General features: G+C 42.4%; 1 protein-coding gene across 1 annotated transcript in view; it reads left to right on the forward strand.

Annotated features, from left to right (window-relative positions):
* Positions 1-26,041, forward strand: part of PINX1 (PIN2 (TERF1) interacting telomerase inhibitor 1) — a 264,522-nt gene that overhangs the window by 89,572 nt on the left and 148,909 nt on the right. The window contains exon 6 of the mRNA XM_082249517.1: positions 3,528-3,607. Coding sequence (XP_082105643.1) covers positions 3,528-3,607 — 80 coding nt within the window. The remainder of the gene's footprint in view (positions 1-3,527; positions 3,608-26,041) is intronic.

A 26,041-nucleotide genomic window follows, 5' to 3' on the forward strand; every position in this document is an offset into this window, starting at 1 on the left:
AGAGTGCCACCAGCTTCTTTACCAGCACAAAAAGGAAGTCCTAATGATTTCAAAAATGTTGGTTAAACAGGAGAGCCCACTCTGTTTTACTTTCCATTATGGTTTTTAATATGATTTTTCCAAGATACAGTATTGAACATAGAAAAGATAAGTACATGAAAGATTGGATAGAACAGTAATATTGGTCCTATCATTACAAATATAATATTGCCTTCTCTAGGCAGATTTCCAAACTGACCTTTCTCTCTCGCATGGGGAAAAACTCCTGCTGCTGTGCAGGGAATAATGCCATGCAAGTGTTTTTTAAGGCTGTTCCGAAGCTCTGGAGCGGGTGAATGTTACTATCCATGATAACTCCAATGCCAGGTCATAATGCTTGATGTATAAGGAGTGGGGAAGAAGGAAATTATAGAGGTATCTGTGAAGGATTGGCGGGATTGGGCGAGAGTAAAGCTTTGCAGGTAAAAAGTGTGTAGCGGAAGGGTTTCTGAATTATTTAAAGCCCAACTTCAGGCAACTTAAAAAGTATTCCTTGCAGTGGGGCTGTGTCTTCACTGGAAGGGTTCATTTTGGTCTAAGGTGGGGGTCTCCAAACTTTCTAAATAAAGAACCAGTTTACTGTCCTTTAAACTTTAGGGGACGAGACTTTGGCCAGTGGGAGGAGACAATGCTTCAACGTTGTTGGTCCGTGGGATAAAAGAAGTTCATAGTATCTGTGGTCAGTAGGAGTAATAGTGCCTCATCCTTGGTGTCAGTGGAAGAAATAGTGCCCCATCCTTAGTGACAGTGGAAGGAATAGTGCCCCATCGTAGGTGTCAGTGGATAGAATAGTGCCCCACCATTGGTATTAGTGGAAGGATTAGTTCCTTATTGTTGGTGTCAGTGGAAGGAATAGTGTCCCATCGTTGATGTCAGTGGGAGGAATAGTGCCCCATCATTGGTATTAATGGATAGAACAGTGCCCCACCATTGGTGTCAGTGGAAGGCCTAGTACCCCATTGTTGTCAGTGGAAGAAATAGTGCCCCTTTCTTGATGTCAGTGGAATAAATAGTGCCCCATCCTTAGTGACAGTGGAAGGAATAGTGCCCCATCGTAGGTGTCAGTGGGTAGAAGAGTTCCCCCTACCATTGGTATCAGTGGAAGGAATAGTTCCTCATTGTTGGGTTCAGTGGAATGAATAGTGTCCCATCGTTGATGTCAGTGGGAAGAATAGTGCCCCATCATTGGTATTAATGGATAGAACAGTGCCCCACCATTGGTGTCAGTGGAAGGACTAGTACCCCATTGTTGTTGTCAGTGGAATAAATAGTGCCCCATCCTTGATGTCATTGGAAGAAATAGTGCCCCATTCTTAGTGACAGTGGAAGGAATAGTGCCCCATCGTAGGTGTCAGTGGGTAGAATAGTGCCCCACCATTGGTATTAGTGGAAGGAATAGTTCCTCATTGTTGGTGTCAGTGGAAGGAATACAGTAGTGTCCCATCATTGATGTCAATGGGAAGAATAGTGCCCCATCATTGGTATTAATGGATAGAACAGTGCCCCACCATTGGTGTCAGTGAAAGGACTAGTACCCCATTGTTGGTGTCAGTGGGAGGAATCGTGCCTTGTATCAGTGGGAGGATCAGTGCCCTAGCGGCCTGAAAAAGACAAGCCAAGAACCACATCTGGCCTTCAGCCACAGTTTGGAACCCACTGGTCTAGGGGATCAAACAAAAAAAGATTTACTTACCCATTTCTCCTCTCTTTCCTGCAGCTAGACTAATCTCTACAGCCTTTTCTATCCTATTCTGCAGCAGTCTAGGATCATGATTTCATTAAGTCCAACGCAGGGACCATAGCCCTGTATTGGACATGATGACTCAGAGGGACAGTCTACCACCAGAGCATAGGGGATCACCGTGTTGTGTGGTGATTTGAGAATCAGGTAAGTAAATCTGTGTCTCTTCTCCTTTAGATGAAATGAGCTATTAACCCATGCGGTGTGGGCACATCTGAACCTATCACCTTATTCCATGTTGCCTCAGACTCTTCAAGGTGCGTTTAAGGTGGTCAGATGAGACTAAAATTGAATTGTTTGGCCTCAACACCAAACGATATGTCTGGTGGAAGTCCAATACAGTTCACCATCCAAATTACACCTTTCCTACAGTAAAGCATGGAGGTGGCAATATCCTGCTATGGGGATGTTTCTCTGCAGCAGGGACTGGAGCACATGTTAGGATAGAAGGAAACATGGGTGAGGCAGAAAAACGTCAAATTCTTTAGGAAAATCTGCTGCCCTCTGCCAGAAAGTTGTCAATGGGAAGAAGGTCTGCCTCATTTTTGTAGGTTTTGGTACCTCAGGCCAATGAAAAGTGGGACTTTTAAGGCAGGTAAGCAAAATACGAAAAAGTATTTTGCTTACCTGCCTTAAAAGTCCCACTTTTCATTGGCCTGAGGTACCAAAACCTACAAAAATCCTGACCAGGGACGACGGCAAACCCGACTACACATAGGGTCATAGAGATCAAAAACCCTTTCTAGAAGGTCTGCCTCATATCAGGACAATATCCCCCCCTGGACAATATCCCCCCGGAACACATCCCCCTGGACATAGGGTTAGAGGGGGGATATTGTCTAGGGGGATATTGTCCAGGGGGGATATTGTCCAGGGGGGATATTGTCCGGGGGGGATATTGTCCGGGGGGATATTGTCCAGGGGGATATTGTCCTAGAATCGGTTTGCCTTCCAATATGACAGTGACCTAAAAGCACACAGCAAAAATGAGCACACAGTGGTTGGAGAAAAAAGGTGAATGTCCTTGCATGGCCTAGTTAGAGCCCAGACTTGAACCCCATTGAAAATCTGTGGAATGACTTGAAGACTGCAGTCCACAATTGGTCACCATCAGATTTAAACTGAACTTGAGTAGTTTTGCAAAAAAAAAAGTGGGCAAATGTTGCAAAGTTAGTAGAGACAAATCCCAACAGACTAAAGGCTGGAATTAAAACAAAAGATGGTTCCCCAAAATACTGACATTAGGGGGTGATCCTTTTTCCAACTTAGTGATTCTGTTTTTGAATTTTTTCATGTTGGTGTTATCTCTTTCACTTGGATGTTATAAGTTGCAGAGTATATACTGCTGGATCCAACAAAAACTGTTTCATTTCAGGCTGCAAAGCAACAAAATGTGATAGTTTTAAAGGGGGGTGATTCTTTTTTATACCCACTGTATATCTGGCCAAGAGGGTCATGATCTGGGTGCCCACTCTGCTTTTGGTGTGCCGTGTACTGACAGCCAAGGGCGATGAGTAGTCTTGATCAGAAGCCACATCATGTTCGGCGGTTTAGTGTTGCGTTCTCTGACGGTTGCACGCTGTGTACTGAAGGTGGAACTGCGTGCAGTGAGTGGTTTCCGCAGCTCCGGGTGTTTAGTTTGGACGGGCATTTAATCTGGTTGGGTTTATAAGGTTATTTAATGAAAAACAAAACAGAGTGTCTTCCAATACTTCAAATACTCTTCTTGTTTGCTTTTGTCATGCAGGAAAGGACCTGTCTTGTCGCAGTGACACCGATCTGGCTTGCATCTTTGGGAAACGGGAGAAAAGGAAGAAGTCAGGCCAGGTAAATCTTCACTTATTTATTCTTTTATTTATAAACAAGCAAAAAATTTGGGGGAGCATACCCATGTATTTCTAAAGCTGGTGCAGCTATGAACCAAGAGACATGTATATTAAAAAAGAATAGCGCACACATGCAAAAGAAACTACCAAATTTGAAGACAATCCATAAATAAAAATGGGGATTTGGTCCCACCATATGGCCATATCGTGCTCAAGCCCACTACTGCGTCAAATTCTTTTATTTATAACCAGTGATGTCATAGAAGGAGGCCCATGGCACGCCTTTAAAATATAACTAACCTTTTGGATAGAGTGGAGAGGGATTGGAACACCTGTCGGGTTTTTATTTCGGTCTGTGCCCTCTTTAGGGCGATATTCCCTCTCTGTTGGTCCTCTTTTCCGAGAGTGAAAGTGAAAAACAATTACAAATTTTGAGTTGACACTAGTCCAGGCATAAAGGGGAAAAATGGGGAACAAATTGAAAAAAAATGGTTCCAATGGGGGAACCAATTCTGGTGACAATCGGGGATTCCCTCACTTTAGAGGGATTTCCTCTCACTTCCTGTTTTTGGTATAGGACAGGAAGTAAAGGAAAAACTCCCCTATGGGGAAAACCAAAGAAATTTTTATGCTCCGCTTACCAACCAGCCTGCGACCAACCCCATTTCATATGTTTGACATACATTGCCCTTCCAGTGCCGCAAAGATCAGTTATAGGTGGGGGCAGTGGCCACTTGTTTGTATATTGAATATCTGGACCGGAAAGATTTGCCCCCTTAATGAGACAGCCATTTTTTGCGATTCGGCACTGCGTTATTTTAACAGAAAATTGCACGGTCCTGCGACACTGTAGCCAAATAAAATTGATGTCCTTTTTTCCCCAAAAACAGAGCTTTCTTTTGGTGCTATTTGATCACCTCTGCAATTTTTATTTTTTGCGCTATAAACAAAAAAAGAGCGCTAATTCTGAAAAACAAAAATAAATATATTTTTTCACATTCTGCTATATATTAACCCCCCCCCCCCCCCCCCCCCCCAATTTAAAAATCTGAAATTTTCATAATTTTATCCAATTTGTGTTCCGCTACATACTTTTGGTAAAAAAAATCACAATAAGTGTATTTTGATTGGTTTGCGCAAAAGTTATCGCCGTCTACAAGCTAGGGGAAAGATTTGTCATTTTTATTTTTATTTTTTTTTACTAGTAATGGCGGCAATCTGAGTTTTTTTAGCGGGATTAGCACATTGCGGTGGACAGATCGGACCCCTAACTGACATTTTTGACACTTTTGGGGGGACCAGTGATATTACTACAATAATCAGTGCTTAAAAATATGCACTGTTACTGTACTAATGACACTGGCAGGGAATGGGTTAACCTAGGGGTGATCAAAGGGTTAAGTGTGAGCCTAGGGGAGTGTATTCTAACTGTGGGGGGGATGGGCTTGGGAAATTATAGAGACCAGTGATCCTATATAGAAGGATCACAAATGCTCTGTGATCATTTCAGAGGGAAGAACGGTCAGCTGTTGTCCTTCTCGATCAGTGGGGAGTGATCGCGGCCTCCCGTCCCATGCACAACATGCGCGACTGACGTAGGGCTACTTCGTTTCGCGCAGCTGAGCCAGCCTGCCGCAGTAAATCTGCGGCGGGTGGTCGGCAAGTGATTATGGAGGGGTGGGCTTCTTCCAGGCCCACCTGCCCTCTGCCTATCCATTAAAATGCATGTGCTTCCATTGTGGAGACTCTCAGAAATTAGAGTTAGGAGCTACAGAAAATGGGGTGCCTTGACGGGGCCTGTAGCTTACTCATGTTTTTGGAAATGTGTGCAGACTAAACCCCTGTTTTTAACGCATATTGTTGGACCGGTCAATTCGGTTGGTTGCAGGCTGGTTGGTAAGTTGAGCTTGGAAATTTCTTTGGTTTTGTTTGACATACGTCACCCTTCAAATGCTTCTTGCTGCAAAGACCAGTTATTGGTGGGGACAGTGGCCACTTGTTTGTAAATCTCCCCTATGGGGCATTGATGGTAAATATACCTGATAGAATAAGGGAGGGTTATACCCCTATCTAAATTGGAGAAAAAAAAAGTTTTGCTTCTAGTTCTACTTATAGGGTTAATTAAACCCAAAATACAGCGGCTGACCTCTGCACTTACCTTGTCTGCTGCTATCTATTCTTTGTAAGGTTGCCTTTCTTCTAGGGTTACTCCGAATGGAAATTCTGGTGCTGTAACCAAAAATTCAGGATGAACCAAAACCAAAAATGACAGTTTTAAAAATATATAAATATATATGTTTTTATATATAATTGTATTATATTTTACATTTTAATTAATATTGTTAATTTAAATGAATATGAATGTATTGTTGGCCATTTTCTGCACCTTTAGCGCAAGAAAAGCTCAAGAAAAATGCATCCTTTTAAATATGTATGTCTTTACACTGGTCCATTGTGCTTCCGCTGTGGTGTTAACATCTTGCTTGCTGCATTTTTGGTCAGTGAAGAAAAAACGCGCCAAAAACGCACTCCCCCATTGAAATGCAGTAAGAACGCATCAATAACGCACCTGTTATGTTTTTGATGCAGTTTTTGAGTCACATGGCCTTTAAAAAACACAACCTAAGCACAGTAAAATCACGTGCATTTTCGGTGCCATTTCGGCGAGAGATATTCATCAAGCACCTTAGTGACACAGTTGGATGGAAAGTTTTTTGCACATTTGCACCCCTGCACCTGTAATTCTGGGCCAATGAAGGGATTGGCAGAGAAGGGTAGAGGACAGTAAACAGGGACCAGTGGAGGAATTGACAGATGGGTGGAGGGTACTGGCTGAAAGGGGTTGGCAGAGAAAGGGGTTGGCAGAGAGGGGTAAAGGACACTGAGCAGAATCCAGGGGAAGGATTGTCCGAGAAGGGTGGATGACAGTGTAGGGATTGGCAGAGAGAGGTGGAGGACACTGAGCAGGGGCCAGTGGAGGGATTGGCAGAGAATGGTGGAGGGCACTGAGTGGAGGCCAGTGAAGAAATTAGCAAAGAGGAGTGGGGGACACTGAGTGGGGGGCCAGTGGATAGATTGGTAGAGAAGGGTGGAGCCCCGTGGAGGAATTGGCAAAGGGGGATGGAGGATACTGTGTGGAAGCCAGTGAACAGTTAGCAGAAAGGGTTGGAGGACAATGAGCTGAGGCAGTGGATATATTGGTAGAGAGGGGCGGAGGACACTGAGTGGAAAACAGTGGAGGGATTGGTAGGGAAGGAAGAGTGAAGGCCAGTGAATGAATAAGCAGAGAGGGTCAGAAGGCACTGAGCTGAGGCCAGTGGAGGGATAGGCTGAGGGGAGGGGGGGGAGACACTGAGCTGAGGCCAGTAAAGAGATTGTCAGAAAGTGGTGGAGGACACTGATCAGGGGCCAGTGGAAGACACTGAGCTAAGGCCATTGAAGAGATTGGCATAAAGGGGTGGAGGACACTGATCAGGGGCCACTAGAGGATTTTGCAGAGAGGGGGGGGGGGGCACTGAGGGGCAGCCAGTAGAGGGATTGGCAGAGAGGAGTGGAGAACACCGAGCGGAGGCCAGTGGGCGGATGGGCATAGAGAGGTGGGAGACAATGAGCTGGGGCCAGTGTATATATTGGTAGAGAAGGTGGGAGAACACTGAGCAGGGGTCAGTGGACGGATTGGCAGAGAGGGGTGGAGGAAACTCCGCAGAAGCCAGTGGAATGATTGTCGGAGAACAGTGGAGGACACTCAGAAGCCAGTGGAAAGATTGGCAGGGAGGGGTTGGGGAAACTAAGCAGAAGCCAGTGGGAGGATTGTCAGAGGGGTGGAAGACACTGAGCAGAAGCCAGTGGAGGGATTAGCAAAGAGGAGTGGAGGACACTGAGCAGGGGCCAATGGAGGGATTAGCAGAGAGGGGTGGAGGACACTGAGAGAGGGGTGGAGGACACTGAGCTGGGGCCAGTGGAGGGATTAGCAGAGAGGAGTGGAGGACACTGAGCAGGGGCCAGTGGAGGGATTAGCAGAGAGGAGTGGAGGACACTGAGTGGAGACCAGTAGATGGATTAGCAGAGAGGAGTGGAGGACACTGAGTGGAGACCAGTAGAGGGATTAGCAGAGAGGGGTGGAGGACACTGAGCAGGGGCCAGTGCAGGGATTAGCATAGAGGAGTGGAGGACACTGAGCAGGGGCCAGTGGAGGGATTAGCAGAGAGAAGTGGAGGACACTGAGTGGAGACCAGTAGATGGATTAGCAGAGAGGAGTGGAGGACACTGAGTGGAGACCAGTAGAGGGATTAGCAGAGAGGAGTGGAGGACACTGAGTGGAGACCAGTAGATGGATTAGCAGAGAGGAGTGGAGGACACTGAGTGGAGACCAGTAGAGGGATTAGCAGAGAGGGGTGGAGGACACTGAGCAGGGGCCAGTGCAGGGATTAGCATAGAGGAGTGGAGGACACTGAGCAGGGGCCAGTGGAGGGATTAGCAGAGAGGAGTGGAGGACACTGAGTGGAGACCAGTAGATGGATTAGCAGAGAGGAGTGGAGGACACTGAGTGGAGACCAGTAGATGGATTAGCAGAGAGGGGTGGAGGACACTGAGTGGAGACCAGTAGAGGGATTAGCAGAGAGGAGTGGAGGACACTGAGTGGAGACCAGTAGATGGATTAGCAGAGAGGAGTGGAGGACACTGAGTGGAGACCAGTAGAGGGATTAGCAGAGAGGGGTGGAGGACACTGAGTGGAGACCAGTAGATGGATTAGCAGAGAGGGGTGGAGGACACTGAGTGGAGACCAGTAGATGGATTAGCAGAGAGGAGTGGAGGACACTGAGTGGAGACCAGTAGAGGGATTAGCAGAGAGGGGTGGAGGACACTGAGTGGAGACCAGTAGATGGATTAGCAGAGAGGAGTGGAGGACACTGAGTGGAGACCAGTAGAGGGATTAGTAGAGAGGAGTGGAGGACACTGAGTGGAGACCAGTAGATGGATTAGCAGAGAGGGGTGGAGGACACTGAGTGGAGACCAGTAGAGGGATTAGCAGAGAGGAGTGGAGGACACTGAGTGGAGACCAGTAGATGGATTAGCAGAGAGGGGTGGAGGACACTGAGTGGAGACCAGTAGAGGGATTAGCAGAGAGGAGTGGAGGACACTGAGTGGAGACCAGTAGAGGGATTAGTAGAGAGGAGTGGAGGACACTGAGTGGAGACCAGTAGAGGGATTAGCAGAGAGGGGTGGAGGACACTGAGTGGAGACCAGTAGATGGATTAGCAGAGAGGGGTGGAGGACACTGAGTGGAGACCAGTAGATGGATTAGCAGAGAGGAGTGGAGGACACTGAGTGGAGACCAGTAGAGGGATTAGCAGAGAGGGGTGGAGGACACTGAGCAGGGGCCAGTGCAGGGATTAGCATAGAGGAGTGGAGGACACTGAGCGGGGGCCAATGGAGGGAATAGCAGAGAGGAGTGGAGGACACTGAGCGGGGGCCAATGGAGGGAATAGCAGAGAGGAGCGGAGGACACTGAGCATGGGCCAATGGATGAATTGGCAGAGAGTGGTTGGTAATGTAGATGAGTCTGGCAGCAGCAGCATTCATGATGGTCTGTGTAGAGGTTGACCAACGAGGAGGGAGATGGAATAGTTGAGACGAGAGAGAACAAAGGAGTGAATTTGTATCTTGGAGGTGTCATTGGTAAAGAAGGGGTGAATTTTGGAAATGTTATAGAAGTGAAGGTGGTAAAATTAGGACAGTGATTGGATTGGGGCCTGAAATTAGGGATAAGAGTCCAGGATTACACCTAATACCCTGGTATGAGGGAGGGGCTGAAAGATAATGGCGAGAAGTAGTTAGTGCTGAACAGCAAACATACGAGTGCCAAAAATACAGGTTATGTACTGTACAACAACTGAGTAAGCAATAGATAAAAACAACATGAGAATATATTGCGTAATGTAGAATGAGTATATCGGTAAAATGAATACGGAAGTGCAATACATGTAAACATGAGACTATAGTATTGCACAATGTAGAAATACTTTACTTTATAGGTGAAATGAATAAGGAAATGGCATGTTTAGGAGTGTGAGTTTCCTGAATGACATATGGAGAACATACAAATATTTCTAGGACAGAACAATTCCAGGCATCTGCGGGTCACGAGTCCAGACTTCCAGGTGAAAGTGTGAACTAATATCAATATAAAAAGATCACAAAATACTACGTTTTATGCAGGAGGTGACCAGCGCTATGGAGTTTATAATAAATACAAAAAAAGACCTAAGGTGTAAGCTGCCAACAACCAACCCTGAAAGGGTTAAAAAGTGATAAAATTGTAAAGAAGGTTGAAACCGGCGCTACCTTCAAAGTGCTAATGTGCCAAATAAATAAATAAATAGTGTATAAATAAAGTGCTGGAGTGTATTATTTATTTAAAGTGCTCATATTCTGAGTGATAACGGGTTAGATATTGCAACATTTATCAATCATAAGTGCTAGTGCCAGAAAAAAACTTGAAAAAGAAACCAAACCCGGTGCTTTTATTCAAATTAATAATGTGTATTACAGTGATAAACCGTGGAAGTTTACATAAATAACATATACACAAATGGTGCTTATTTTATTGGAAGAATGACTGTAAAATAATAACCTGTTATTATTACGTGCTGTGATCATAAAGTGATGTGAAACTTCACATATATATGCAAGTAAAAGAATAAATAAAATAGTGAGTCCTCTCTAGTAGAGAAATGAAAAAAACAGGTGTTGAACAAAAGAAAAAGGAGAGCACGGATTGCAAACACCACTATAGCCACTAGGTGTCGCACCCGGCCAGTATACCACCTGTATATCAATATGGACCAATATGGAATCCTGGGGTTCCCTCACCACGGTCTCTCCTCGTCCCGAGTACCTCAGAATATAAAAAGAGAGAGAGAGGGGGACCCCTTGGTGCGATGTATGGTGCCAATCTTTAAAGGGCGAGGTAGTAACTCACGGTTAGGCTGTCCTCGATCAGTGAAGAGAAGCCGGGAAGCTTCCGCGTTCCACGGCCCAAGCTCCAAATACCGGAAGTGACGTAGTGACGTAAGACTCCACCCTACGCGTTTCGTAATACAACGTCTACTTGGCTCCAGTAGACGTATTACGAAACGCGTAGGGTGGAGTCTTACGTCACTACGTCACTTCCGGTATTTGGAGCTTGGGCCGTGGAACGCGGAAGCTTCCCGGCTTCTCTTCACTGATCGAGGACAGCCTAACCGTGAGTTACTACCTCGCCCTTTAAAGATTGGCACCATACATCGCACCAAGGGGTCCCCCTCTCTCTCTCTTTTTATATTCTGAGGTACTCGGGACGAGGAGAGACCGTGGTGAGGGAACCCCAGGATTCCATATTGGTCCATATTGATATACAGGTGGTATACTGGCCGGGTGCGACACCTAGTGGCTATAGTGGTGTTTGCAATCCGTGCTCTCCTTTTTCTTTTGTTCAACACCTGTTTTTTTCATTTCTCTACTAGAGAGGACTCACTATTTTATTTATTCTTTTACTTGCATATATATGTGAAGTTTCACATCACTTTATGATCACAGCACGTAATAATAACAGGTTATTATTTTACAGTCATTCTTCCAATAAAATAAGCACCATTTGTGTATATGTTATTTATGTAAACTTCCACGGTTTATCACTGTAATACACATTATTAATTTGAATAAAAGCACCGGGTTTGGTTTCTTTTTCAAGTTTTTTTCTGGCACTAGCACTTATGATTGATAAATGTTGCAATATCTAACCCGTTATCACTCAGAATATGAGCACTTTAAATAAATAATACACTCCAGCACTTTATTTATACACTATTTATTTATTTATTTGGCACATTAGCACTTTGAAGGTAGCGCCGGTTTCAACCTTCTTTACAATTTTATCACAAAATACTACGTATTCACATATTATAATTATGTGTTAACGGTGGTGCCATTGCTGGATTGCTTTTAAAGAGGAGCGCCAGTCATTTTTGTGAAAAATTAAAAGTTAGCGGCTACAAAAACGTGCATCTGCTGACCTTTATTAAACAGCCACTCGCTTGTCCCTGGATTCAGCGCTGTGCTCACCCGAGCTGCGTTCTCCACCCATCCTCGTTCCCCTAAGCCGGCATCTTAACTATGGCCACCCGACATCTTAACTGTGGGCATCCGGTATTCCAACTATGGGCACCCGGCTTCGCAACTATGGGCAGCTTGCAGCTGCACGTGTGCAAACCGCACTGCTCATTGTGAATGGTCCCACAGTCTTCTGGGACCTGTGACGTCCCAGAAGACTGCGGAAGAGGGGTAAAGTTTTGCCAGTCCATCTGAACGGAAGTGGTCCCCACCCCCACATGTGAAAATAGAGTGGGGCGGGGACCTTTTAAAGCAGAAGTTCTTCTTTTGGTTGAAGCCTTGCTTTAAATTTGCTGTCGGTGGATCGGTCTCCCAGAAATGAAGCACATATTCCTGTTTTTTGGTCCGTTTTATATTTATAATTTTGAAAGTTTACAACAGTGGTCTACAAACTGTGCCCTGTGGGCCAGATGTGGACCTTTGCTTGTCTTTATCTGGACCTTGGGGTACTGCTCCTCCCACTGATATGAGGCACTTTTTTCTTCCACTGACACCAACAATGGGACACTATTCCTTCTACTGACAACGATGGGAACTATTTCTTCCACTGACACCAACAATAGGGCACTATTCCTCCCATTGACACCAATGAAGAGGCACAATTTCTTCCTCCGACACCAATGATGGGACACTATTTCCTACAATGACACTAACAATGGGACACTACTCCTTCTACTGGCACCAATGATGGGCACCATTTCTTCCACTGACACCAACAATGGGGAACTAATACCCCCACTGACACCAACAATGGGGGACTATTCCTCCCACTGACACCAACAATAGGGGACTGTTCCTCCCATTGACACCAATGATGGGACACTATTCCTCTCACTGACACCAATGATGGGACGCTATTCCTCCCATTGACGGCAACGATGAGGCACAATTTCTTTCACTGACACCATTGATGGCATATGATTTCCTACAATAACACCAACAAAGGGACACTATTCCTCCTTCTGGGGCCAATGATGGACACTGTTCCGCCCACTGACACCAACAATGGGGCACCTCTCCTCCCACTTGCACCAGCAATAGGGGACTGTTCCTCCCATTGACACCAATAAAGAGGCACAATTTTTTTCACTGACACCAATGATGGAACACTATTCCCTTGAATGACACGAACAATGGGACCCTATTCCTTCCACTGACACCAATGACCGGCACTATTTCTTCCACTGACACCAGCAATGGGGCACTATTCCTCCCACCGACACTAGCAATGAGGAACCATTTATACCACTTACACCAACAGTGGGCACTGTTCCTCCCACTGACACCAATAATGGTGCACTATTCTTCCCACTAAAACCAACCATGGGGCCCTGTTCCTCCTCCTGTTGACCACAGGTGCTATGTAATGTTTCTTTACTCCCACTGATGCTGGGGCTTTTTATACCCCCATCAGCCACAGTTTGCCTCCCCCCCCCCCCCCCCCCAAGATCTAAAGGACAGTAAATGGACCATTTGTTTAGAAAGTTTGAAGACCTCTGGTTTACGTTTTTAAAACTGATGTTTTCTGTAAATTTTTAATTATTTTTTGTACGTCTCCGAGCCCCTTCCTACAGGACCTCACGGGTGTAGCTTCTGGATCAAACTGTTTGATTACCGAGGTGCAAGTCTGTGTAGCTTTGGTAGCAATGATCACTAGAAGAGCTACAGTAGTGGTCTCCAAACTGCGGCCCGGGGGCCAGAGGTCTGGCTCTTGGGGCACTGGTCCACCATTTGTCACAAATAATGGAGCACCATTCACCCTACTGACACCATCAATGGGGCACTAGTTTTCTCATTGATTTTTACCAATGGGGGACCTTGGGGTACTGCTCCTCCCACTGATATGAGGCACTTTTTTCTTCCACTGACACCAACAATGGGACACTATTGGGACACTATGGGGGGCGCTGTTCCTCCCATTAAAACCAATGATGGGACACTGATGCTGGGGCATTTTCTACTCCCAATGCCACAGTCCGGTTCCCCCCTAAAGCCTGAAGGACCGTAAACTGGCCCTGTGCTTAGAAAGTATGAAGATCCCTGAGCTACAGCATCAGTGCTTGTTAACATGTAAAGAAAAGTAGTTACATTGTAGCTCTCTGAACATGTCAGGAGCATCTAATTACATTGCATCTATTTAACTATTCCTGCCCATCCCTGGCGTTCTGTTAACTGGGCTATTACGCCTAGGGCGGCAGGAAGGTCTGCCTGACCACTGTGATTGGCCATCAGTCTTTGACGGCTCAATCACTATGCTTGGAGCATGCCACCATCACAGAAACCTCTGCTGTCCATGCACACATGTGTAGGGTGTGGGCAATCTTTGATGCCACATATGCGTTCCGTGGGTGGCAACAGGATAGGGACCATGCCCTACTAGTGTTCCTGTTGCTGATGGCATCTCTTTTTTTGCAGCAGGATCTCAAGTTTTTGGGGCTCAGCATAAATGAGTACACCCCTTTTGAAAAGTAAGATTTTAGTCAATATCTCAATGAACACAAAACAATTTCCAAAATTGACAAAACCGAGTTTTATAGAACATTTGTTTAGCTTATTACATGAAAGTAAGGTTAATAATATAACTTAGATTACAGAACCTTTGGTTTTACTCAAATTAGTTGATGCAAAAATGAATACACCCCACAACAAAAACTACTCCATCTAGTATTTTGTATGACCTCCATGATTTGTAAGGACAGCACCAAGTCTTCTAGGTATGGAATGAACAAGTTGGCGACATATTGCAACATCTCTCTTTTTCCATTCTTCAAGAATGACCTCTTTTAGAGCCTGGATGCGGAATGGAGAGTGATGCTCAACTTGTCTCTTCAGAATTCCCCATAGGTGGTTGATTGGGTTCAGATCAGGAGACCTACTTGGCCACTGAATCACTTTCCCCCTGTTCTTCTTCAGAAATGCAACAGTGGCCTTAGATGTGTGTTTTGGATCATTTTTTTATGTTGGAAAAGTGCACGACAACCAAGGGCACAAAGTGATGGTAGCATCTTCTCTTTCAATATAGAGCAGTACATGTGTGAATTCATGATACATCTATAAAATGCAGCTCCCTGACACCAGCAGCACTCATGCAGCCCCACAGAATGACACTGCCACCACCATGTTTCTGTAGGCACCATGCATTTTACTTTGTACTCTTCACCTTTGTGACGCCATACAGTTTTGAAGCCATCAGTTCCAAAAACCTTTATCTTGGTCTCATCTCTCTAGAGTACAGAGTCGCAGTAGTCTTCTTCTTCAGCATGGGCCCTGGCAAATTTTAGGTGGGCATTTTTGTGCATTGGCTTTAGGGGGGCTTCCTTTGTAGATGACACCCATGCATGGCATTCCTCTGCAGTGTACGCCGCATTGTGTGATGGGAAATCATCACCCCAGTTTTGCTTTCTACTTCTTTAGCAAACTGTAGTGAACTTGCATGGCGATTTTCTTAAGTCATCAAAAGACGCTCCTGTTGAAGCGTTAACTTCCATGGGCGGCCTGGACGTCTCTGTGAGATGGTTGCAGTTCTGTTTTTGTTATATTTTTGTATCACTTTTGCTCCAGTATTGTCACTGATAAGTAAAGCTTTTGCTGATCTTCTTGTACTGTGCTTGAAAAAAAGTATTTAGACAAAAAATCATTGCAATAAAAATTTTATATATTAATATAATATTTTATTTATTAATATACTAATAATTAGACTCACCTGTAGTTGAATTCTTGTTAATTAGGATTTTGTTGTCTCAAATTTAGCATTGTACCTAAAGGCCCATGCACACGATCTGAAAATCAGACGAAAAATATTGATCGTACGATAATCGGATTGTTAGTACACAGCTTTCTAGAGACGATCACGACAGTTCATCCAATATTATCCGATCGGACAAGCATGGAAATGTTTCTCCTACCGTACCAGATCATACGACTTTAATTTAATCAGTACAGTTGTCGTTTGAAAATACAATACAAAAACACATGATATCTCTTCCGATTTTTTTATTCTGTTGTACGAGAATTTTCGTAACTTTAATAACATCTTCATGTTCTATATGCAAAAAAAAAAAAAATGGACGATTTGTCGTCCGATTTTCGGATCGTGTGTTCAGTGTAGACTTTCATTGGGATGTGTTCATTTTTGCAACATGGTCTTCAATGAATTTGTTAGGAAAAATACTTTTTTTGTGTGTGCAATTTAACAAATCTTGGTTGCAATCAATGGGCCCTATTTGTGGGAGGAGTTTGTAGCATAGTGTCCCATAGAAAATGTTCATTCTGAAAGGAAAGGTTTTCTGACAAATCTGTTGGGGTGTACACATTAATGCTGGGCAGTGGCACTGTGTATATATGTGTGTATATTGTGTGTGTGTGTGTATATGTATGTATATGTGTGTGTATATATATATATATATATATATATTTTTTAATTTTTTGCTCTTGAAATATGGTGAACAACCCAAAGTTTGTGAATACGTAACCATCATGCCCTACTAGAAGGCCAAAAATGTGGCCACCCCTCATAATTGAGTTCAGGTGCCCTCTGCTTTTCGAAAATTTATAACGTTTCAGGACAAAAATTAGGATTTTTATTACAGCTTACCTGTAAAATCCTTTTCTTGGAGTACATCACGGGACACAGAGCTGGTAATATTTGCAAAAAGAGGGGGACAGTGCTCGTAGAGCGCTGGTAAGAGCTGGTAATAATTACTATTTGGGTTATAGGCTACCTTCAGGTAAATGGACACTGGCCACCAATAGAAAGAAAGTTCCTCCTATATAACCCCTCCCATACAGGAAGAACATCAGTTTTTGAAGCAAGCAACGAAGATCCCAGAAAAGAGGGAAGGGAGCTCTGTGTCCCGTGATGTACTCCAAGAAAAGGATTTTACAGGTAAGCTGTAATAAAAATCCTAATTTCTTTATCGTACATCATGGGACACAGAGCTGGTAATAATGACTAATTGGGATGTCCTAAAGCAATGCCCTTGATGGCAGGGGACACAGAGTCCCAATTTTGCCCCTGAGCAAAGAAAAAACTTAGGACTATACAGCTGCTTGCAGTACGCTACTACCAAACTGAGCCCCTTCACGGGCCCTAACGTCCACTTGGTAGAATTTTGTGGACGTATGTACTGAGGACCAGGTAGCAGCTTTGCAGATCTGGGCCCAAGATACTTGATGGTGCACTGCTTATTAGGGCACTTACCCTTCTGGTAGAGTGGGCCTTTAAGTTAAAAAGCGGAACCTTACCCTTCAAGCCATAAGCTTGAAAAATTACCTGCCGAATCCATCTAGAAATAGTGGAGGAAGTTGCTGCTTGGCCTTTCTTAAGCCTCGTACACACGCTACGAATTTCCGCCGACCGGTCATCCGTCTTTTGTCCAGAGTGGTGTCTGTTGGTTGAAATGTGCTCTAGACTGCACACAAATTTTCCCGTACGACAGAATTCTACTTCAGAAGTGATGTCATGTGTTGGATTGCTTTGTATGTGTTCTTTCGTCTCTGAGCATGCCTAGTCTTGCTCATAAGATTTTTCCCCATCGAAATCTGTACTAATGAGACGAAAATCAGACGTGTTTTGACAGAGGAAAAACATTTTAATGCCTGCACACCAGGATTTTTTCGGCCGAAAAGTCGGAGTCGGCTGTCAGAAGCACCATACTAACAAGCCGAAAATCGTCAGATCGGTCGTCAGACGAAATTTCCCGGCCGAATTTCTTATCGTGTGTACGGGGCTTTAGGCCCTTCCAGCAAAATAAAGAAAGCAACAGTATTACGAAGCTGTGCTGACCTGGTTAAATAGACTTTAACCACATGTACAATGTCAAGAGAACGTAACAACCTTTCCTCAAGACTGAGGATTAGGAAAAATGAAGGCAGAGCAATATCCTGGTTCAAGTGAAAACCAGAAACTACCTTAAGGAGAAAAATGAGGATGGAAAAAACAACTTATCCTGATACAGATTTAGAAAAAAAGGTTCTTTACATGAAGACCCGGTATCTCCGATACCCTTCTAGCTGAGGTTATAGCGACCAAAAAAAGACCAGCTTCCTCAATAAAAGTAACAAAGGTACTGTATATGCCTGATAGGCTCGAAGGGCTACTTGTGCAGGACCGTGAGAACCAGATTCAAGTCCCAAGGCCATAGATGTGGTTTGACTGGCAAAACCATACGAATCACACCTTGGAAAAAAGGTCCGAACCAAAGAGTGCGTAGCCAACGGTCTTTGGAAAAAGATTGATACAGCAGACTTGTGCTTTAATGATTCCTAATGCCAATTTCAAATCCACCCCTAACTGAAGAAAAGCAGGTATTCTTCCAATGACATACTTTCTAGGATGCCATTTCTTGGATTCACACCAAGAGATATAGGTCTTCCAAACTCTATAATAGATTTTCCTAGAAACAGGCATCCTGGCATTGACCAATGTGGCCAGAGCCTAGGCTGAGACTCCCTGGTCTCTAAAAATTCTGGTTTCAATTGCCAGACCATCAAATTCAATGACTGTAAAATAGGGTGGAATTCAAACATCACCCATCACGGCGGGCTCCGTCAAAGACCTTTGAGGATCTGGGTCCTCCAGCTGTAGGAGGCCACTCCCTTGGACCTGTAGAGCACCCTGCTGGAATCACCTTGGGTAAGTTTTAACCAGGGTTCCATTTCCCAGGGTCCAGCGCCCGAAGGACCACATTACAGACTAAACCTCGGATCTTCGGTTACCGAGGCTCGGGTACCATCCTTTTAGCGCTTAGCCTTTTGAATGGATCCGATAGATCGACCCTTTTTCCGGGACAATACAAAATCTTGGAGAGCTTTAACAGCCATGACCACCACCTTCAAGACACCGGCGAAAAAAAACTGATGTTCTTCCTGTATGGGAGGGGTTATATAGGAGGAACTTTCTTTCTATTTGGCTGCCAGTGTCCATTCACCTGAAGGCAGCGTATAACCCAAATAGTAATTATTACCGGCTCTGTTTACTGTGATGTATGATAAAGAAAAGGACTTTTCCGCATGTGCATAAAACAATGAAAAATCGGACTGCAAGGATTTAAAAAAAAAAAATAAATTAGCCCAGCAGCTTAAGGGTTGAAAATCAAGCAGGTAGTGACAGCTGCCGTAATTCTAACCCGACAGGTTCCTCTTTTAAATTAGGAGCGGGCGCCATGTTGCGATCTCAGTGGAGATAATTGTGAGAGTTTGGGATATCTTGATGTCTTCTGTGAGGGCGGATCAGGGTGGGGAAACCCGTCTGATGTGCATTTCTCAGTTTTTCAGTTTAACGAGCAGTGGAGATCTTCATAGTTTTCACAGGAGGATACGGTGTGTTTATTATCACACGCGTGATAGACGTCAAGTCAGCGTCCTTGTGCAATACTCAGGACTATGACACACACATGTCAGGTTCAAGCTATGATCCAGACCAGGAAAATAAGTCCGCATGTTGACCTTCCTGCCACATTACAAGGATGTGCATTCCAGTATAGTGGTGGGGCTGTTTTTATTATTATTGTTGCTGTTATAATTTTCATTATTAATAAAAATAAATATTATTTATAAAAATGATACTAATAAAAATAGCATAGATTAAAAAAAGATTATAATAATGATATTCATAATCATATTTTTTATTAATATAAATATTATTAATGAAATGATACAAACAATAATACTACTATTAACAAAAATAATAATTAATATTAATAGTGTTGTTTTTTTATTGTTATATTATTATAATTCTATATTAAAAATAATGTTCTATTTTTATTGTAAGAGATTGCTCTCAATTGCGACCCTGATGATGGTGCCACATCCCAAAGGTATGCAAATGCAGAAAAAGGGGGTTCCCCTATGGTGGGACTTTTCAGGCACTCTAGTGAAAATACAATAGTATAGTATAATACAAAATTATGTTTATTGAAAAGATAAGTTCATACATATAAAAACATGGCAAGCAGTTATGAAAATACAAAAGTTGCAGACAACGTGAGTACTGTAGAAGAAGGGACCCAACGCGTTTCGAAGTGTAATACTTCTTCCTCAGGGGTACTCTTTAGCTTACAGTGTCTCTCTATACTGATATATTGGATAATTAGTGAACCAAATCACACATATATGCATATAGCAAAAATGTATAAAGTATACTTCTACAGTACTCACATTGTCTGCAAGTTTTGTATTTTCATAACTGCTTGCCATGCTTTTATATGTATGAACTTATCTTTTCAATAAAATTAATTTTGTATTATACTATACTATTGTATTTTCACTAGAGTGCCTGAAAAGTCCCACCATAGGGGAACCCCCTTTTTCTGCAATTATATTTTTATTGGTAGTATTGTTGTTTTTATCATTATTTCATTAATAATAATTATAATAAAATTATTGTTTTATTATAAATATTAATAAAATAAGCAACAAAAAAACTACTACTAATAAAAAGAATTATTATTATTAATGTTGTGATTATATTAATGTTTTTTTTTTTAAATAAAACTAATGTTCTATTTTTGTTAGTAGAATTGTTGTTTTTATCATTATTTCATTAATAATAATATTTATATTAAAATGATTATTTTATTATAGTTATTTTAATTATATAAAAAAATAAGATTATATTTTTATTAGTAGTATTATTATTGTTTTTATAATTTCATTAATATTTAAAATGTATTATTGTTATAAATATTATAAATATATATATATATTATAAATATTATTAAAATATTGTTAAACAACAATAATACTACTACTACTAATTACTATTAATAATAATGATAATTATCATTATTATTTTATTATAGTTATGTTATTATAATATTATTATTTTTATGATACAGGACTTAAATAGCGCCAACAGTTTGCCCAGCGCTTTACAAAATGAAGGCAGACATTCCAGTTACAATACAATTTGGAACAAGAGGAATCAGGGGGCCCTGCTCCTTAGAGCTTACAATCTAAAAGGGAGGGTCAATTGATACAAAAGGTAATAGCTGAGGGGGATGAGCTGATGAAGGAAGTGAAAGTGTTATTAGTTAGTAGCCGGGTAGGCTTCTTTAAAGAGAAGGGTTTTCAGGCCTCGTCTAAAGATTGATAGATTAGGGGACAGTCGGACAGATTGGGGTAGAGAGTTCCAAAGAATGGGAGAAGCTCTGGAGAAATCCTGGAGGCAAGCATGGGAAGAGTTGACAAGGGAGCTAGAGAGCAGGAGGTCTTGAGAGGACCGAAGAGAGCGGCTTGGTTGGTATTTTGAGATCAGATTAGTGATGTAGCTGGGGGCAAAGTTGTGGATGGCTTTGTAAACTATTGTTAGCACTTTGAATTTTATTCGTTGGGTGAGTGGAAACCAGTGTTAATTTCGTCGACTAAAACCGACTAAAACGTTTTAGTCGACTACATTAACACAATTTTTGTCGACTAAAATACGACTAAAACGAAAACAATTCAGATGACTAAAATACGACTAAAACTAAAATGGCATTTTAGTCAAAAGTATATAACTAAAACTAAATCGAAATTTGTTGCCAAAATTAAAACTGGTTGCATGCTTAATACCAAATAATAACATATTTGATTTTTCACTCCAGGACCAGCAGTAGTATATAATGAGTTTGGAAATTGTAGAGAAATGCTTAAATAATGCATTACAAATTACAATTGAACTACACCCATTCGATTATAGATGACTAAAATGTAGGACGTTTTAATCGACTAAAATGTACTGGAGTTTTAGTCGACTAAATATGACTAAAACACTTGCAGAAGACTAAAATGGGACTAAAACTAAAATGCCATTTTAGTCCTAAGACTAAAACTAAATTGAAATTTGCTGCCAAAATTAACACTGGTGGAAACCAGTGAAGGGATTGGCAGAGAGGGGTGGAGGACACTGAACGGGTGGAAAGGTGGATGAGTCTTGCAGCAGCGTTCATTCTGGACTGAAGGGGAGATAATCTATGTAAAGGTAATCCAATGAGGAGGGAGTTGTATATATAATAAAAATTTTATATTTTTATTAGTGGAGTTGTTTTTTATCATTTTTTCATTATTAATATGTATAATAAAATGAATGGTGTTATTATTTTATTATAGTTTTATTATAATTTACATAATAAAAAATATATATATTTTTTATTGGGGGGGGGGGGGAGAGATTTCTTGTTTGGCTGATTTAAAAAACATTTTTTTTTCTTTTTTTGACAAATGTGTTGGGTAGATTTAAATACATTTTTTTTGTGGGGGGGTGGATTTGTTATAGAGCAAGTTTTTAAAAACTTTTTTTTTTTTGGAAAATTTGTTGTTGGGCAGATTTAAAAAACTTTTTTCATTTTTGGGGGGGGGGGGTTTGTTGTTGGGCAGATTTAAATACATTTTTTTTGGGGGGGGGGTAGATTTGTTATAGGGCAAGTTTCTAAAAACTTTTTTTTTGGAAAATTTGTTATAGGGCAAGTTTTTAAAAACTTTTTTTTTTGGGAATATTTGTTGGGCAAATTTAAAAAACTTTTTTCTTTTTTTGGGGGGGGGGGTTTGTTGTTGGGCAGATTTAAATACATTTTTTTTTGGGGGGGTGGATTTTTTATAGGGCAAGTTTCTAAAAACTTTTTTTTTTTTTTTTTTGGAAAATTTGTTGTTGGGCAGATTTAAAAATTTTTTTTCATTTTTGGGGGGGGGGGGGTTTGTTGTTGGGCAGATTTAAATACATTTTTTTGGGGGGGGGGGGGTAGATTTGTTATAGGGCAAGTTTCTAAAAACTTTTTTTTTTTTTTTTTTTTTGGAAAATTTGTTATAGGGCAAGTTTTTAAAAACTTTTTTTTTTTTGGGAATATTTGTTGGGCAAATTTAAAAAACTTTTTTCTTTTTTTTGGGGGGGGGGGTTTGTTGTTGGGCAGATTTAAATACATTCTTTTTGGGGGGGGGTGGATTTTTTATAGGGCAAGTTTCTAAAAACTTTTTTTTTTTTTTTTGGAAAATTTGTTATAGGGCAAGTTTTTAAAAACTGTTTTTTTGGGAAAATTTGTTGGGCAAATTTAAAAAACTTTTTTCTTTTTTTTTTTTGGGGGGGGGGGGTTGTTGGGCAGATTTAAATACATTTTTTTGGGGGTGGGGGTGGATTTGTTTATAGGGCAAGTTTTTAAAAACGTTTATTTATTTTTGGAAAATTTGTTGTTGGGCAGATCTAAAAACGCAAAATCGCAGTAAAAACGCACTACATGCTTTTCTGCAGCTTCTCCATTGACGTCTCCAGGAAGAAGTTAAAAGTTCTCCCTTCCAGTGTGGCTGCGCCCGCATTGCAAGGGTTAAAGGCTGGTTTATGTCCAGAGGACCTGGAAAAGTACTTTTACATACCAGTTCTTCCACTCCAGCAGGCTCTTCTGCACTGGCTAGACTGGTCCCGGTGGTTTAACTCTTTGTCTGCCAAAGCCATTTTTGCATTTTGTTTTTTTTGCACACAAATTTAAAGGATTAGTTAACCTTTAGAGAAAACCTGTATATGTGATTTAACACTGGAACCTCTCCGCATCTCCACCGCTCGTCCATGTTGTACTTTCCGCCGGCGATCCCAGCTGCTCACACCCGTTCTACTAGTCCCGGGATTTTCCACAAAACAGGCCAGATCCGATCTAAAGTGGAAGTTCAGCCAACACCTAATTAAGTGTAAACCTAATCGCAGCCACATTCTAAAACAAATCTATCTAGCCGTATGAAGAAAAATAATCGCTGTACTTACCTGTTCTGCAGCCACCCCGCTCCCACACTGAGCTGTCAGCAGCGGCCTCTCTGTGTGATGGAAACTGGCTAGAAGATAGAATTCAGAGAGTAGAGGTTAATGATTCTTACTCTGAATAGTCTAAGGTTATCAGTGGTGTACCCCAAGGTTCAGTGTTGGGACCCTTACTTTTTAATATCTTTATAAATTATATGGGGTCTGGGATTAAAAGTAGCATTTCAGTCTTTGCAGATGACCCCAAGCTTTGCAGTGGAATAACTTCCTTACAGGATGTCTCCAATTAACAAGCCGACCTCAATGCACTGTTTCATTGGGCAACTATGTGGCAAATGAGGTTTAATGTTGATCAATGTAAAGTTATGCACTTGGGGGCTAAGAATATGCATGCATCATACATACTAGGGGGAGTAGAACTGGGGGAATCCATAGCGGAGAAGGATCTGGGGGAATCCATAGCGGAGAAGGATCTGGGGGAATCCATAGCGGAGAAGGATCTGGGGGAATCCATAGCGGAGAAGGATCTGGGGGAGTCCATAGCGGAGAAGGATCTGGGGGAATCCATAGCGGAGAAGGATCTGGGGGAATCCATAGCGGAGAAGGATCTGGGGGAATCCATAGCGGAGAAGGATCTGGGGGAATCCATAGCGGAGAAGGATCTGGGGGAATCCATAGAGGAGAAGGATCTGGGGGAATCCATAGAGGAGAAGGATCTGGGGGAATCCATAGCGGAGAAGGATCTGGAGGAATCCATAGCGGAGAAGGATCTGGGGGAATCCATAGCGGAGAAGGATCTGGGGGAATCCATAGCGGAGAAGGATCTGGGGGAATCCATAGCGGAGAAGGATCCGGGGGAATCCATAGCGGAGAAGGATCCGGGGGAATCCATAGCGGAGAAGGATCCGGGGGAATCCATAGCGGAGAAGGATCTGGGGGAATCCATAGCGGAGAAGGGTCTGGGGGAATCCATAGCGGAGAAGGGTCTGGGGGAATCCATAGCGGAGAAGGATCTGGGGGAATCCATAGCGGAGAAGGATCTGGGGGTATCCATAACTGAGAAGGATCTGGGGGAATCAATAGCGGAGAAGGATCTGGGTATTCTGGTAGATCATAAGCTTAATAATAGCATGCAATGGCAAGCTGCGGTTTCCAAAGCGAAGTCCTTTCTTCTTGTATTAGGAGAGGCATGGACTCCAGAGAGAGAGATATCATCTGTACAAATCATTTGTAAGACCTCATCTGGAATATGCAGTTCAGTTTAGGGCACCAGTTCTTAAAAAGGAAATTGGGGAATTGGAGAAAGTGCAGAGAAGGGCAACCAGACTGATAAGAGGCATGGAGGAGTTCAGCTATGAGGAAAGATTAGACGGGCTGAATGTATTCTCTCTTGGGAAGAGGAGATTAAGGGGGGATATTATTAACATGCATAAATACATAAGGGGGGATATGATCACTATGTATAAATACATAAGGGGGGATATGATCTCCATGTATAAATACATAAGAGGGGATATGATCACCATGTATAAATACATAAGGGGGGGGGGGATATGATCACCATGTATAAATACATAAGGGGAGATATGATCACTATGTATAAATACATAACGGGGGATATGATCACCATTTATAAATACATTAGGGGGGATATGATCACCATTTATAAATACATTAGGGGGATATGATCACTATGTATAAATACATAACGGGGGATATGATCTCCATGTATAAATACATAAGGGGGGATATGATCACCATTTATAAATACATTAGGGGGGATATGATCACTATGTATAAATACATAACGGGGGATATGATCTCCATGTATAAATACATAAGGGGGGATATGATCACCATTTATAAATACATATGGGGGGATATGATCACTATGTATAAATACATAAGGGGGGATATGATCTCCATGTATAAATACATAAGGGGGGATATGATCACCATGTATAAATACATAAGGGGGGATATGATCACCATGTATAAATACATAAGGGGGGATATGATCTCCATGCATAAATACATAAGGGGGATATGATCTCCATGTATAAATACATAAGGGGGGATATGATCACCATGTATAAATACATAAGGGGGGACCAGTTCTTTAAAAGGATTTCGGGGAACTGGAGAAAGTGCAGAGAAGGGCAACCAAACTGATAAGCGGCATGGAGGAGCTCAACTATGAAGAAAGATTAGAGGAACTGAATTTATTCTCTCTTGAGAAGAGGAGATTAAGGGGGGATATGATCAACATGTATAAATACATAAGTGGTCCATATAGTGAACTTGGTGTTGAGTTGTTCACTTTAAGGTCATCACAGAGGACAAGGGAGCACTCTTTACATCTAGAGGTAAACCGATTTCATCTGCAAATACGGAAAGGCTTCTTCACAGTAAGAGCTGTGAAAATGTGGAATAGACTACCTCCAGAGGTGGTTCTGTGCAGCTCCAGCCCAGTAGATTGCTTTAACTACTTGCCGACCACCCGCCGCATATATACTGCGGCAGGCTGGCTCGGTAGCGCGAATCGACGTACGGGTACGTCGATTC

The sequence above is a fragment of the Pelophylax lessonae genome (genome assembly GCF_965119305.1).
Source record: "Pelophylax lessonae genome assembly, chromosome: 3".
Taxonomy (NCBI): Eukaryota; Metazoa; Chordata; class Amphibia; order Anura; family Ranidae; genus Pelophylax; species Pelophylax lessonae.